Source organism: Sciurus vulgaris (genome assembly GCF_902686455.1).
Source record: "Sciurus vulgaris genome assembly, chromosome: 5".
NCBI classification, from domain to species: Eukaryota; Metazoa; Chordata; class Mammalia; order Rodentia; family Sciuridae; genus Sciurus; species Sciurus vulgaris.
In genome coordinates, this window is record NC_136465.1 from 160,214,936 (window position 1) to 160,227,954 (window position 13,019).

At 38.7% G+C, this 13,019-nt stretch overlaps 1 protein-coding gene across 2 annotated transcripts in view; it reads right to left on the reverse strand.

Moving 5' to 3' along the window:
* BLTP3B (bridge-like lipid transfer protein family member 3B) overlaps positions 1-6,706 on the reverse strand; it is a 120,419-nt gene extending 113,713 nt beyond the window's left edge. For both annotated transcript variants that reach the window (XM_079141338.1, XM_079141339.1), the window contains exon 1: positions 6,425-6,706. In XM_079141338.1, coding sequence (XP_078997464.1) covers positions 6,425-6,468 — 44 coding nt within the window. In that variant the 5' untranslated portion in view covers positions 6,469-6,706. The remainder of the gene's footprint in view (positions 1-6,424) is intronic.
* Positions 6,707-13,019: the final 6,313 nt, after the last annotated feature.

Genomic DNA, 13,019 nt, shown 5'->3' on the forward strand with positions numbered 1-13,019 from the left:
CAACCACTGGGATAGATTCAAACTAAAAAGCTTTCTCTCAGCAAAGGAAACTATCAGCAATGCGAAGAAAGAGCCTACAGAGTGGGAGAATATCTTTGCCAATCATACTTCAGATAGAGCACTAATCTCCAGAATCTATAAAGAACTCAAAAAACTCTACTCCAAGAATTCAAATAGTCCAGTCAACAAATGGGCTAAGGAAATGAATAGACACTTCACAGAAGAAGATCTACAAGCAATCAACAAACATATGGAAAAATGTTCAACATCTCTAGTAATAAGAGAAATGCAAATCAAAACCACCCTAAGATTCCATCTCACCCCAATTAGAATGGCGATTATCAAGAATACGAGCAACAACAGGTGTTGGCGAGGATGTGGGGAGAAAGGTACACTCATACACTGCTGGTGGGGTTGCAAATTAGTGCAGCCACTATGGAAAGCAGTGTGGAGATTCCTTAGAAAACTTGGAATGGAACCACCATTTGACCCAGCTATCCCACTCCTTGGCCTATACCCAAAGGACTTAAAATCTGCATACTACAGAAATACAGCCACATCAATGTTCATAGCTGCTCAATTCACAATAGCCAGACTGTGGAACCAACCTAGATGCCCTTCAATTGATGAGTGGATAAAGAAACTGTGGTATATATATACAATGGAATATTATTCAGCCATAAAGAATGATAAAATTATGACATTTGCAGGCAAATGGATGAAATTGGAGAATATCATGCTAAGTGAGATAGGCCGATCTCAAAAAGCCAAAGGACGAATGATATCGCTCATAAGTGGAGGATGACACATAATGGGGGGGAGGGAAGGGTTAGAGTTAGGGTTAGGGAGGGGGGCAAGTATGGAGGAAGGAACTACTGTATAGAGGGTAAAGAGGGGTGGGAGGGGTGGGGGGAAGGGAAAAAATAACAGAATGAATCAAACAACATTGCTCTATGTAAATTTATGATTACACAAATGGTATGCCTTTACGCCATGTACAAACAGAGAAACAACATGTATCCCATTTGTTTACAATAAAAAATAAATAAATAAATAAAAAAAGAAAATAAAAATAAAAAAAATCAAATCAAAAACAAAACAATCCCAAACCTATTTATTTATAATCCAAAAAGCAACACTTAACTCATTTTTTTCCCAGTTGCCTAATCCAAGTAAACCAAATTTCACAAATTTCATATGGCAGTACAGTTTAGAAAAACTATAGTTAGTGATCCTACTCATGCTTCTTATATCAAAATAGAATCACTGAAATTTCTCAAGAGTTGAGACCAGGTCTTATTCATTTTTGTATCCCTAATACCCAATATTTGGCACATGCAAGTACTTGAAAACCTGAAATAGATAGATTCTCAAAAATAATTTATTAAGTTTTACCATAAAAGTGAAGCATGTAAATAATCAGTCTTTAAACAATGATATGAAGTTACTATTTGGCAGCATAATCTCTAACAGATGAATCTTCCACAATGATTATAGACCTCACAATATTCACTTCCAATTATGCTTCTCTTTAGCAACTTACTTCCATGGCCATGCCTAAAAGCCTGAGCGAACTAGCTGACTTCTGCCTCTAAAATCTTAAACTTCAAGATGATACTTTCAGACAAAAACGCCAATCATTTCTTTTTGCTACTGCTCATCTTCCTGGATAGCATTTGCAATCCTTTAATTGAAAAGGTTCTTTCCTTTTCTCTCCAGATGGTAATCTTCTCTCCTCTTTCCTTTAGAGGCCCATCCCACCAACACCTTGCGAGGTACTCTATAACTCTAATCACACTGCCATTAGGTCACAAAATCCTGCAAAGGCTCAATCCTTCCTAATCTCCATAAGAATATTCTGAACATTCAAAGGTCTTCTCAGTCACCTGTTCTACTTGTTCCTTCCTCCTAGATTACAGAACAAGTCATGTTGAGACCATCAAGTAAAATTTCTTCTTACATCTTTGGAACAGGTCTGGATCCAATACTTTCTAACTCTCATTCTCCAACCTTTCTGTAAGTTCTGAAGGAAATCAATAACCTGCCTATACATTAGTTTTCTACCTAAATTACTCAAAGTACATGTAGGCTCTATATTGCCACCTTATATTGCTCCTCAACCCTGTATTCCAAAAACCAGACTACTTTACTGATCATATCCCTCTTTTATCTATAATTCTTTTAATCAGCAGTCCCCAACTCAGGGAGTAAGTTCAATTTCCTTAATGTAGCAAATGAGGGTTCTGGAAATCTAATTTGGATCACTATTACAGATACAAATAAAGCAGGAACCTTGACTCAAAATAATTCTGCCCATAATCATACCTTTGTTGCACATCCCTTTGCCATTGTTAATTGATCTAGGAATAGACAGAACTGGGCCACATAGAATTCCTGTCCCAGAATCTGAAATTTGACAGGAGAGGTCAGAGACTAGAGTTGTGAGAGATGGGTCAGCATCTCTCAATTGTGCTTCTAAGTCAGGAGCAATTTTGTCCCCCAGGGAATGTTTGGCAATGTCTGGAAGCATTAAACATCCTATGAGGCATAGAATAGCCCTCCACAAAAAAAGAATTATCTAGTCCAAAATGTCTACAGAAGTGAAGTTTAGAAACCCTGCTCCAAAAGGAAGGTTCGGGAATTCTTCCAATGAGTTTCTAGGAGATATATGGTTCCTGCCCTTCTCTTGGTTTGCCATTGAGATCTTCCTTTGATTCTGTGACCCACCACAATGACTTTTTAAGTAGTGCAGGTTTCTGTTGTTTGCAGACAAAATAAGTTTAACTAGCAAATGCCCTAGCTCAATCATTTGATACACATCTGTATACTTTAAACCAGTTTTTCAACCACCTAACTTATACTGACATTTCAGTCAAAGAATATGTTATTAAAGGGAACTGTGCTATGCATTGCAGGAAGTTCAGCAGCATCCCTGGCCTCTACCCACCAGGTGACAATAGCACTACCCCTCCAAGTCATGACAAACAAAAAATGTCTCCAACCATTGACGAATGTACCTTGAGGGGCAATATTGTCCCTGGTTGACCACCACTGCTTTAAACTATACAAAGACTCCATCCATGCACCTGAGTGTATGTCTTACCAGCCAATTCTCAGTCAGCACAAAAGGTTGTGTATAGATAGTAAGCATAAAACCTTGTGTATAGATAGTACACAATGCCCTGAGGCTCAGGGAATGAGGAGAGCATTTGTATCTGAATCTTCCCTACAGACTTTCAGGTTCCATCTTAACATATGCCCCCTTTGTGCCTGAAAACGTAATTTTGTTGTACAAATGTATACACACACACACACACACACCCCAAGTAACAGATACGAAGATCTTGAGCTGAAATGTAGCTCCCGCTCTTATTTTCTTTCTTACATTTGCTACAACTTTTAATGTTTTTTAAGAACTTTCCACTCCCTTGTGGGGAAAAAAAAAAAATTCACTTAGGAAAGCCTCTAGCAGGGCTGGGATTGTAGTTCAGTGGTAGAGTACTTGCCTAGCATATTGAGGTACTAGAATTAATTCTCAGCACCACATATAATACAACTAAATTTAAAAAATAAAGATCCACTGACAACAACAACAACAAAAAAAAAAAAAATGTAAAAAAAAAAAGAGAGAGAGAGAGAGAGAAAACTTCCAACACATGCCCTGTGCTATTCTAGTTTAAAGGATCTGAGTATTTCTCCCTCAAAGGATTTTCCTGTTTCACTTCTCTTAAAAATGTAATTTCTCAGGCTGGGATTATAGCTCAGTGGTAGAGTGCTTGCCTAGCACACATGAAGCACTGGATTCGATCCTCAGTACCACATAAAAATAAATCAATAAAGACATCAAGTCCATCTATAACTAAAAATACATTTTTTAAAAAATTTAACTCCTCTAACCTTCCCCTCCCTCAAACACACTCCCTGTCCTCCATTCAAATTAGTCAAGCACATAAACTTCTGTTTAATGTAAGAGATGCTAGGAATACAAACTAAACAATTAGCCAAGAAACTGTAGATTTATACTTCTCAAATAGTTCAGCATTTACTCAGAGCATTTTTCAATCTCTCAAGAACAACAATCTTTCATATTTCTCCCACAAATCAGCTTCTTAAATCCCTATATTCGATCAACAAAGTTTTTTAATCTCATAATTCCACTATACCTCAGTATCAAGGCTCAGAGTGAGCATTCTCTTCTCTCCTATTGTTTTCTAAACAAACTTCTTCCTTACCCGTTGAGTCCCTACATAAGATCCTATAGAATCAGGTCATTTTCCTAGTTCTTTTCCAGGACTCAAAGGTACTGTATTCATTAATGATTTAATTACCCATTGCTTCTTAAAAAGACAAGGAGACTGGTCATCTTCAAATCTTTGATAATATGGGTAGCATACAGTCTTGCCTCAAGGTAAGGGAAAGTCAGCTCAACTATGCTATTCATTCAACAAATAGTTACTGAGTATCTACTTTATGATAGCCTCAAAAGAAAAATCTCTCCCTTCATGCAGTTTACACTCATTTAAGTAGTGACAAATAGATGGCCACAGGCCACACAGATGCCTATTATAAGACAGTAATATATTTTGAGCATTTCATGTTAAACTGTAGCCCAGATCACTAGATCAATATAGTAACATCTTCATGACAATGGATAATCTATACAATTAAACTTGACCCAATTTCAAAAGTTCATTCCTACTGGAATAAAGGTGATCGATCACAAAACCTGACTTTTTTGTCTAGTATGGCCTTTAATCAAAAACTATTTTTTCTTAAAAAGTTAACAGCAATACCACTAAGATCAATATGTTAACCAAAAATATGAATGTGATACTCTTCAGTTATCTGATGTTTTGAAGTATAAAATAATGGAAAACACAAGTATTCAAAAATTTTATTTCTGAAAAAAATCACTACTATTTACCACAAAGCTATATGAAACCATATAGATTATAAAGTAAGGACTTAATTCTGAATACATAGATATTCCTTATTTTATGAAGTAAGCCATTACTGTTTTGTTCATTTGAACAAAATGAACTACAGGAGAATTAAATGCTAATGCTCTAAGACACTTATTGATTGATTTAAATTTTTGTCTAGGCATCTGGAGTGGTACTAGCTATGTACCATCATCCATGGGGAAATGAGAGAATAGGAATTCAAGTCATTTTCGTAGGTCTGAATTTTCTTAGGGAACTGGGTATGAGAAAGGGGGTGGGGCCCTGATAAAAGTATCTAAATAATGAAAGAAAGGAAATAAAACCTTTTTCCAAAATAAGATTGCACTTTACTATATGTGTACAGTTTTAAAAGAAACTTTCCACTTAGTGAAAATATTAAGAACTATATATTCAAAGACGTTGTTAATTTGCTACATTAAAACTATATCATATTCAATGTTACAAGACAGGAAAATATTTGCTGAATCACAGAAGTATTGTTTTTGTTTCCCAATATATCAACCTGTGGTATAAAACAATGTGGAAAATCAAGAATTATGTTTATTATAAAAGGCTATGGTTACACCCCAGTCTCTTCCTAGAATCAGTTTTAAGTAATCATTAGCTTACAAATTACAGAGTAGTAAGGGATCCTAACCAAGAGCTGTGACTTCCTTGTTTCCAACTTGGAACAAGATCCTACATTTAGCTTGTCTTGAGACAAATATGGAGAAGCCCGGAGCAGTAACAAACTGCCAGTCTACTGAGTCATGTTTCTGACTAAAACTGTGTTATGAAATGGAAAGAATGACATGTCTAGGGTTTAATCACACCGATGTTAACACCCTGAATTTAAGGGTCTCAAATGCAAAAGAAAGCAAAAACACTCTTTAGTAAGAATGATATGGGACTAAAATGACCCCAGTAAAAACTTGCCAAAGCTGGGAACTCTGGGTTTACACCTAAAACAAATCCTAACTGTGCAAACAGGCACACCCTGTAATGCACCAGAACGGGTACGCCAGGTGAGGGGAATTGGGAACAATCGCAAGGTTAACGTTTCACTGGGAAAACAGCCTCAGCCCCGAGTCCACACTGCGCCAGAAGCCCTCGGTTAACGGAACCGCTTTGCTCGGAGCCGGGCAAGCACCGAGTCCCAGCTGGACCTACCCCATCAATCAGGCACCGCCAGGTCAAATCCAGCCGGGGCGTCCCCCGCCCCGAAGCGCGCCGCTCCCGCAGCCCTCGGCGCTTCCCTTCGAGCCCGCCGGGGGCAGAGCCCGCCGGGGGCAGAACCCACCCACGGCGGACTCAGAGCCAGAGATCCTCCGGCGCGGCGACCTCTGCCCCGACCGCAGCTGGACAGCCCAGGGTCGCCTCCCGCAAGCTGCCAGTCCCCGCCGCCCCCGAAGCCGCAGGTTGCCTTGAGTGCAGGATGGGGCGGAGGCGGACTGGCCCCCACGCCCGCGGCGCTCACTGACCTGGAGAGGTGCTTCAAGATCTGCTTCTTGATGATCCCAGCCATGGTGCCCGGGCGGCAGGCGCCGTGCTCTTGCTGGTCCTCACACCCTCCTCACGCCGTGGCCGTCTCCTCTCTGTCCGGGCTAACCCGGCCGGAGGAGAGGCGCCTGAGCGCTCGCCCCGGGAGAGACTCGAGGCCCCGGCCGAGGCCAACAGCCGCCGCCGCCGCCCAGAACCCCGAGCATGACGCTCAGGCCTCCGCGGCCGCCGCCGGCGCCATCTTGGCTGCAGCATCACCTAAGAGACCGGGGGAGGGCGGGGGTGGCGCGGCAGGCGCAGGCTAGGCGGGCGCGGGGCGGAGTCTCCGCGGCACGAGGTGGGCGGGGAAGACTCCAGGCCCCGCCCCATCGCCCGGACCTGCCCGCCCACTCGAGCCTGCCCTCACCCTGCAGGGTCCTCGGACTCCAATCCCGTGACCTACTTAGACTTTACTCCTCCCTCTCCTCTTTCTGGCCTCTCTTCTGCTTCCATCAGTGAGTTGCCCTTGCTACTTCCACATCCTACTTCTCTTTTTCATTTCCTCAGAAATTACCCCACAAATTGCCCTATTGCTTTGTTCTTTTGACCTACTCAGCTTTATCCATACGCCTCCTTGCTTTTTATTTCTCTTTTGCTAAGATCTTTCCTTTAGCTAAATGCTGCAATTTAATGTTTTCCCTGGTTATTTCAATCCTAAGAGAAGTAAAAGTTGATAACATATCTGTACAGTCAGTCTGACAGATGAGAAGGCACAAATTCAAGTCCCTACTCTAGTTTTTTCTAGTAGTGTTTACCTGGAGAAAATTACTTTTGGCCTCACTTTCATCATCTATAAAATTGATTAGTGCCCTCACTGGAAGATGGCCGAACTGGGTGGAGGATTGGGAGGACGGATCGGTGCTGTTCGTGTATCTGGGTAACCTTTTGCTGGTCACCCATTGCAGGCAGTTTTCATAAAATTTATAACCGAACAAAACAGTTAGAATGTAGCCACTTACATGTATGATGGGGAAAACACCCCGCCAACTGGGGAGGACGGAGTTGAATAAAGCATGACCTTCCCATAAGTCATGTTGCCAAGCGGTTTACCAAAGGGTTTGACACATTCAAGTATATACGATGCATAAATGAAAGCAATTTGAGAGACTTGGGTTTAAAAAAAAAAAGGTAATCAATTAAAAAATGCAAAACTAACACTAAACTACTTGGAAACTCTGATCCACAAAAACAACTCGTTGCTGAAAATCCTTATTATGGGAACAACTTCTTTGAGCTTGTGTACCACCAATGTCACAGGTGCTGCAGAGTCTTCCTGGAGAAGACCCACTAGGGCTGGTCATGCCTTGTGGAAGAACAGGCCAGGTCACTCCTCTTCACATTGAGCTCAGTCCCTGTGCTCAAGTGTGATGCTGTTCCTTAGCCCCAGGCCTCACCTGTTGCTTCAGTCAACTTCCTGTTTCTTACCTTGAAAGTAATGTTAAGTGGAGATCAGTTGCATCTGCAGAGGAATAAACGAAGAATATGTGATTCAGTTTATGGTGTACAGTAAGAATTTTCAGACTATTTGAACCTCTCACTTAACCCTACAAAATGGTGGAACAAAATAGAACACAATGAAGTAAAAATGAGGTGAGCCTCTGAGCTCAGTGAGAACTGGATAGTCTGGTCTACATCCAGTGAGTTTGTATGGTCAGTCAACATAGGATGGGAGCTCTCTACTTGCCTATAAACCACTCTGTGTCTCCAACCTCTTAAAAGTCATAATAACCTGGTCCATAACAGCTTTCTGCTTACATTAAAAGTGTTTTAGTTTACACACTCATAGTGAACACTTGTATATTTAAAAGATACAGAAGAGAGATTAGTGGAATTAATCTTTAGCTCTTTTAATACTTCTTGGTTGTCTATTTTGAGAGAAGTTCAATTCATTTGCTCCCATTTGAACTGTTTTACCTCTAAAAATTAAAGCTATACAAATAGAAGGACATTTATGTGTAGTTTTTTACTTCTTCTTGTTTTTGTTTTGAGACAGGGTCTCACTAAATTGCTTAGGCCCTAGCTAAATTGCTGGCCTTGAACTTGTGATCCTCCTGCCTCAGCCTCTCATGTTGTTGGTATTACAGGTGTGTGCCACCATGCTTGACTTTTTTGTATTTATCTTTTGTTCAGTTGAGGGATACATCTGTTTTATTTGCACGTATAACACAAATGTCAAATATGAATTGGCTTAGGTGTGATAAAGTAATTTTGAAAGTTAGAAAAAGTTCTATTATGTTCGTATGCTTAAACATTGATATTTTAAGGAGCATTCTTCATCACAGTTTAATAAAATTATAGGCAAGTACAGGTAATTTCAGAAAACTAACCTCAAGTTCATATGGCTATAGATCAGAAAAAATTGTTTTCAGAATAAACTGGAGGGTTATAAAAATACAACTGAGAGGGGCTGGGGTTGTGGCTTAGTGGTTGAGCACTGGCCTAGCATGTGTGAGACATTAGGTTCCATCCTCAGCACCACATAAAAATAAATAAAATAAAGATATTGTGTCCATCAACAGCTAAAATATATACTAAAAAATAAAACTGAGAAATAAAATAAAATAATAAAATAGGTTAATCGTATCAGCCTTACCCACTTAGTTAGGTTGTTATATCTAAAGAACTGAGTTTATAAATATTACTTGAAATATTCTGTAAAAGGGGAGGAAATTGTTGAAATAGGAAAAAACTATTACAACTCTGTTCTTCCAGTTCACCCAACCCCAAACCAACGTTTTTCAGATGTGAAAATGACCACAAGGTGATGTCTAAAAGAGGAAAAGAAATTACACTGTGCCATGAAGGATGTATAAGGAAAGGGTGGCTTTGAAGAATGGAAAAGTTATGGAGCCCTGGGGGGTTGTGTGTGACTGTAGTCCCAGGCACTCAGGAGGTTGAGATGGGAGGACTGGTTGAGACCAGAAGTTCAGGGTCAATCTGGGCAACACGACAAGAACCCCATCTCAAAACGAGAGAGAGAGAGAGAGAGAGAGAGAGAGAGAGAGAGAAAGCAAAAGCCCTGAGGATGGAAAGAATAATGTGTGGGTTGACTGTTCACTCTCTTAATCATGTAGTAAATATCAGGCTCTGTTCAAGTGTCTAGGGTTACCTAAACAAAACCCCAAACCTGTTCCAGCCACTAAAATGTTAAGAGCCTGGCGTGAAGGTAGATTCATAATGCTAAGACCTTGAACTCTGTTCTTTGACTCTAGTGTAAATGTTGGTTCAGCCACTTGGTAACTGCATTTACACTGGGGCAAGTTTTTTACCCTTTGTTAACCTCAGTTATTTCATCTATTGGAGATAATATTAATAGTATCCAACTCACAGAATTTTATGAGGACTAAGTGAGATTAAGCATACAATAACAAAGTGCCTGTATACAGTAAACTTACTAAATGCTAGATTACTATTCATTATCATTACCAAAATCAGAAGCAAGGGAATGATCACTTAGAGACAGATTTACAGTGGAGGTATTATTTCAAAGATGAGAATAAGTAACTTAATTTGTTAAAAATAACTGACCCTGAAATTTAAAAAAATCTGAATTTGAAACCCTGCTCTGCATATTTTTTTAGCTATCTGATCAAAGGAAGTGTGTTGAACCTCTCTGAACCCTGTGGTTTATATGCTTTCATGAGGCTGTGAGGATTAACCAACATAATAATGCAAAAGTACTTAGAAGAGGGCAGGACACAATATAATGGTTGCTATTGTTATCAATTCACTAGGAAGAGAGTGTTTTGGCAAATGGAACACAATTATGAAAGAGAATTAAAGTGTGAAAGTTCAAGACTATTAATGGTAGGTGGCCTAATGTCATTAGAACAACATACAAATTCCTTTTCAAAATAATAGATATCAACCCCACAAGTTAATGATTATAACATTTTTTTTCATTGTGAAAATAAATGGTAATAATTTCGCTTTTACCTTCTCTGGATTGAGAGAATAAACAATATCACAAAACTAGCATGAAATTAGTAATGCTTCTAAATTAATTTACATATTTATTAATTGCTATTCAATTATCAAAGTATAATTTTGAAAAAATAAAAGAATGACTATCATACAAATATGCAATGAATATACATATTTATTAACCAGACGGGGGCCCTGTAATCCCGGTGGCTTCGGAGGCTGAGGCAGGAGGATTGCAAGTTCAAAGCCAGCCTCAGCAACTTAGTGAGACCCTAAGCAACTCAGCAAAACCCTGTCTTTAAATAAAATATTAAAAAGGGGTTGGGGATGTGGCACAGTGGTTAAATGCCCTTGAGTTCAATCCCTCGTACCAAATATATATATATAAACTCATTAATGCAGGAGCCAACAAGATAAGGTATGAAGCTGATCCATGCATGAAGATGACTTAAATAAATCAGTTACATGTGTTCATTATTATGTATATGTAAGTTATGTTTTTAATGCTCTTAAAATTACACACTGTCAAAATATGCATGTATTTATTTGAAAAATGGTATCTACATGTTTGACATTCTTTATGCTAAAATCTGTGAGGGGAGAGTGTGTGGTGTGAAGGTGAAGAGAGTCAGAACTTTTACTGAATGGTTTGTGCCAGAGCCAGTTCAGCTGGCTCATAAAAACCAATCATGTGCATCTCTTACCTACTCTGGGTTCAGTGTTTGGTGACTTCAAAGTAGTTTAAAATCAACCATAATGATAGTACTCATGCCATAAAAAAATAATAAGCACTACAATCCAGGGCTTATTTTCTTCTAGAGATCTAGTTGTTAAACTTTACCAGCACACCAATGTAATATGGTTGGAGGGAGATGAGATTGTAAATGTGATAGCTGGACATTATTTTATAGGCAATAGCAAGTCATGAAGACTTCTGTGATGGGTGAGTTGGGGAAGACAGTCATATTTCTTATTTAACAAAATATTTACTGATAATTATCCTTTCAGTACAGAGGATGAAGAAAAGAATGGAGGCAGGAAGTTCAGTGAGTAGGTGTGGCATTATTTCATGTGGAAGATAAGACAATATAAATAGAGTTGGAGGAAGTTCAGTGATGGATTCCAGAGATCCAGTTAAAGATAAGCATTCAAGGTAATTCAGGTTCCTAGCTTGGAGTAGTGGGTGGGTTTTGGGGAACACCAATAATTGAGATAAGTAATATAGGTGGAACAAGCAGTTATGGAGAAAATATGTGGTGCTAAATTTGTTTTCTCTAAGAATTTCTCAGGATTTCTGCATGGAAACTTTATTTTTTAAATTTTATTTATTTATTTTTTATTGTAAACAAATGGGATACATGTTGTTTCTCTGTTTGTACATGGTGTAAAGGCATACCATTTGTGTAATCATAAATTTACATAGGGTAATGTTTGACTCATTCTGTTATTTTTTCCCTTCCCCCCACCCCTTGCATGGAAACTTTATAAGGTTACATTTAAGAGTAGAAATTCTGTTTTAAGTTTCATCAGTATTTAATAATAGCTAAAGCCAAGAACAAGAATAATCTTGATTACAGAGCATGTAAGTGGTGAGGAGAGCCAAGAAAATGTGCTGATAAAAGAGGGGAGACAAGATTGAAAGAGTATATTTTGAAAGATGAAAAAAAAAAACAAATGAAATGATGACTGCTCTATAAGATTTATAAAGTACATTCATTTGGAGTAAGAGATCTTATCACTTTAATATTAGTTGGAGAAAACAGAATGACTAAGTTTGAACATAATTAAACATTCAATGCTTAATATTCCTTTTTTGATTAAAGGGATATAAATGCCAATAGAATAGAGTACCCAACTTCAAGGAATTTGCCACTTAGGCAAGTTGATAGAGGATGATCACATGATCAAAGACTGCTAGTTACTTGACTTTTATATATTCTCTTCATGAAACAATTCTTCAAGGGGATGTTAACATTTTTTTCATTTTATGTGAGGTAACTAAGGCACAGTGTGGTTAGTTACCCATCCAAGTCATGTAGTGGCAGAGCCAGGATTTGATCCAGCAGCTTAAACTTAGAGGCTGCACTCTCAACCACTTCTGTGCTTTTATTTCAATAATAGTAATAATAATAGTAGTATTTATTCATAAAATTATAAAGATTACTTAATATATGTAAAGATTTCAGGAAAACTGCCCAGTGGTGCAGGTCTGTAATCCTAGCAGGTCAGGAGGCTGAGGTAGGAGAATTGCAAGTTCAAAGTCAGCCTCAGAAATTTAGTGAGGGCTTATGCAACTTAGGGAGACCCTGCCTCAAAATAAAAAAAAAAACAAAAGGGCTGGGCTAGGTCTGTAGCTCAGTGGCAGAGCGCTTTCCTAACACTTGGGAGGAACTGGGTTTGATCTTCAACACCACATAAAAATAAACAAATAAAATAAAGGCATTCTATCCATCTACAACTACAAAAAAATAAAAGGGCTGGGGAAAAAGATTTTAGAACAGCATACACTCAGTAAGTGTTGTGTAAGTTTTAATCTTTAATCTTCATCACCCAAGGCTACACAGTCATTTTGTAGAGTCTGGATTCCAATCCAAAATTAATTTTCTTAACGAT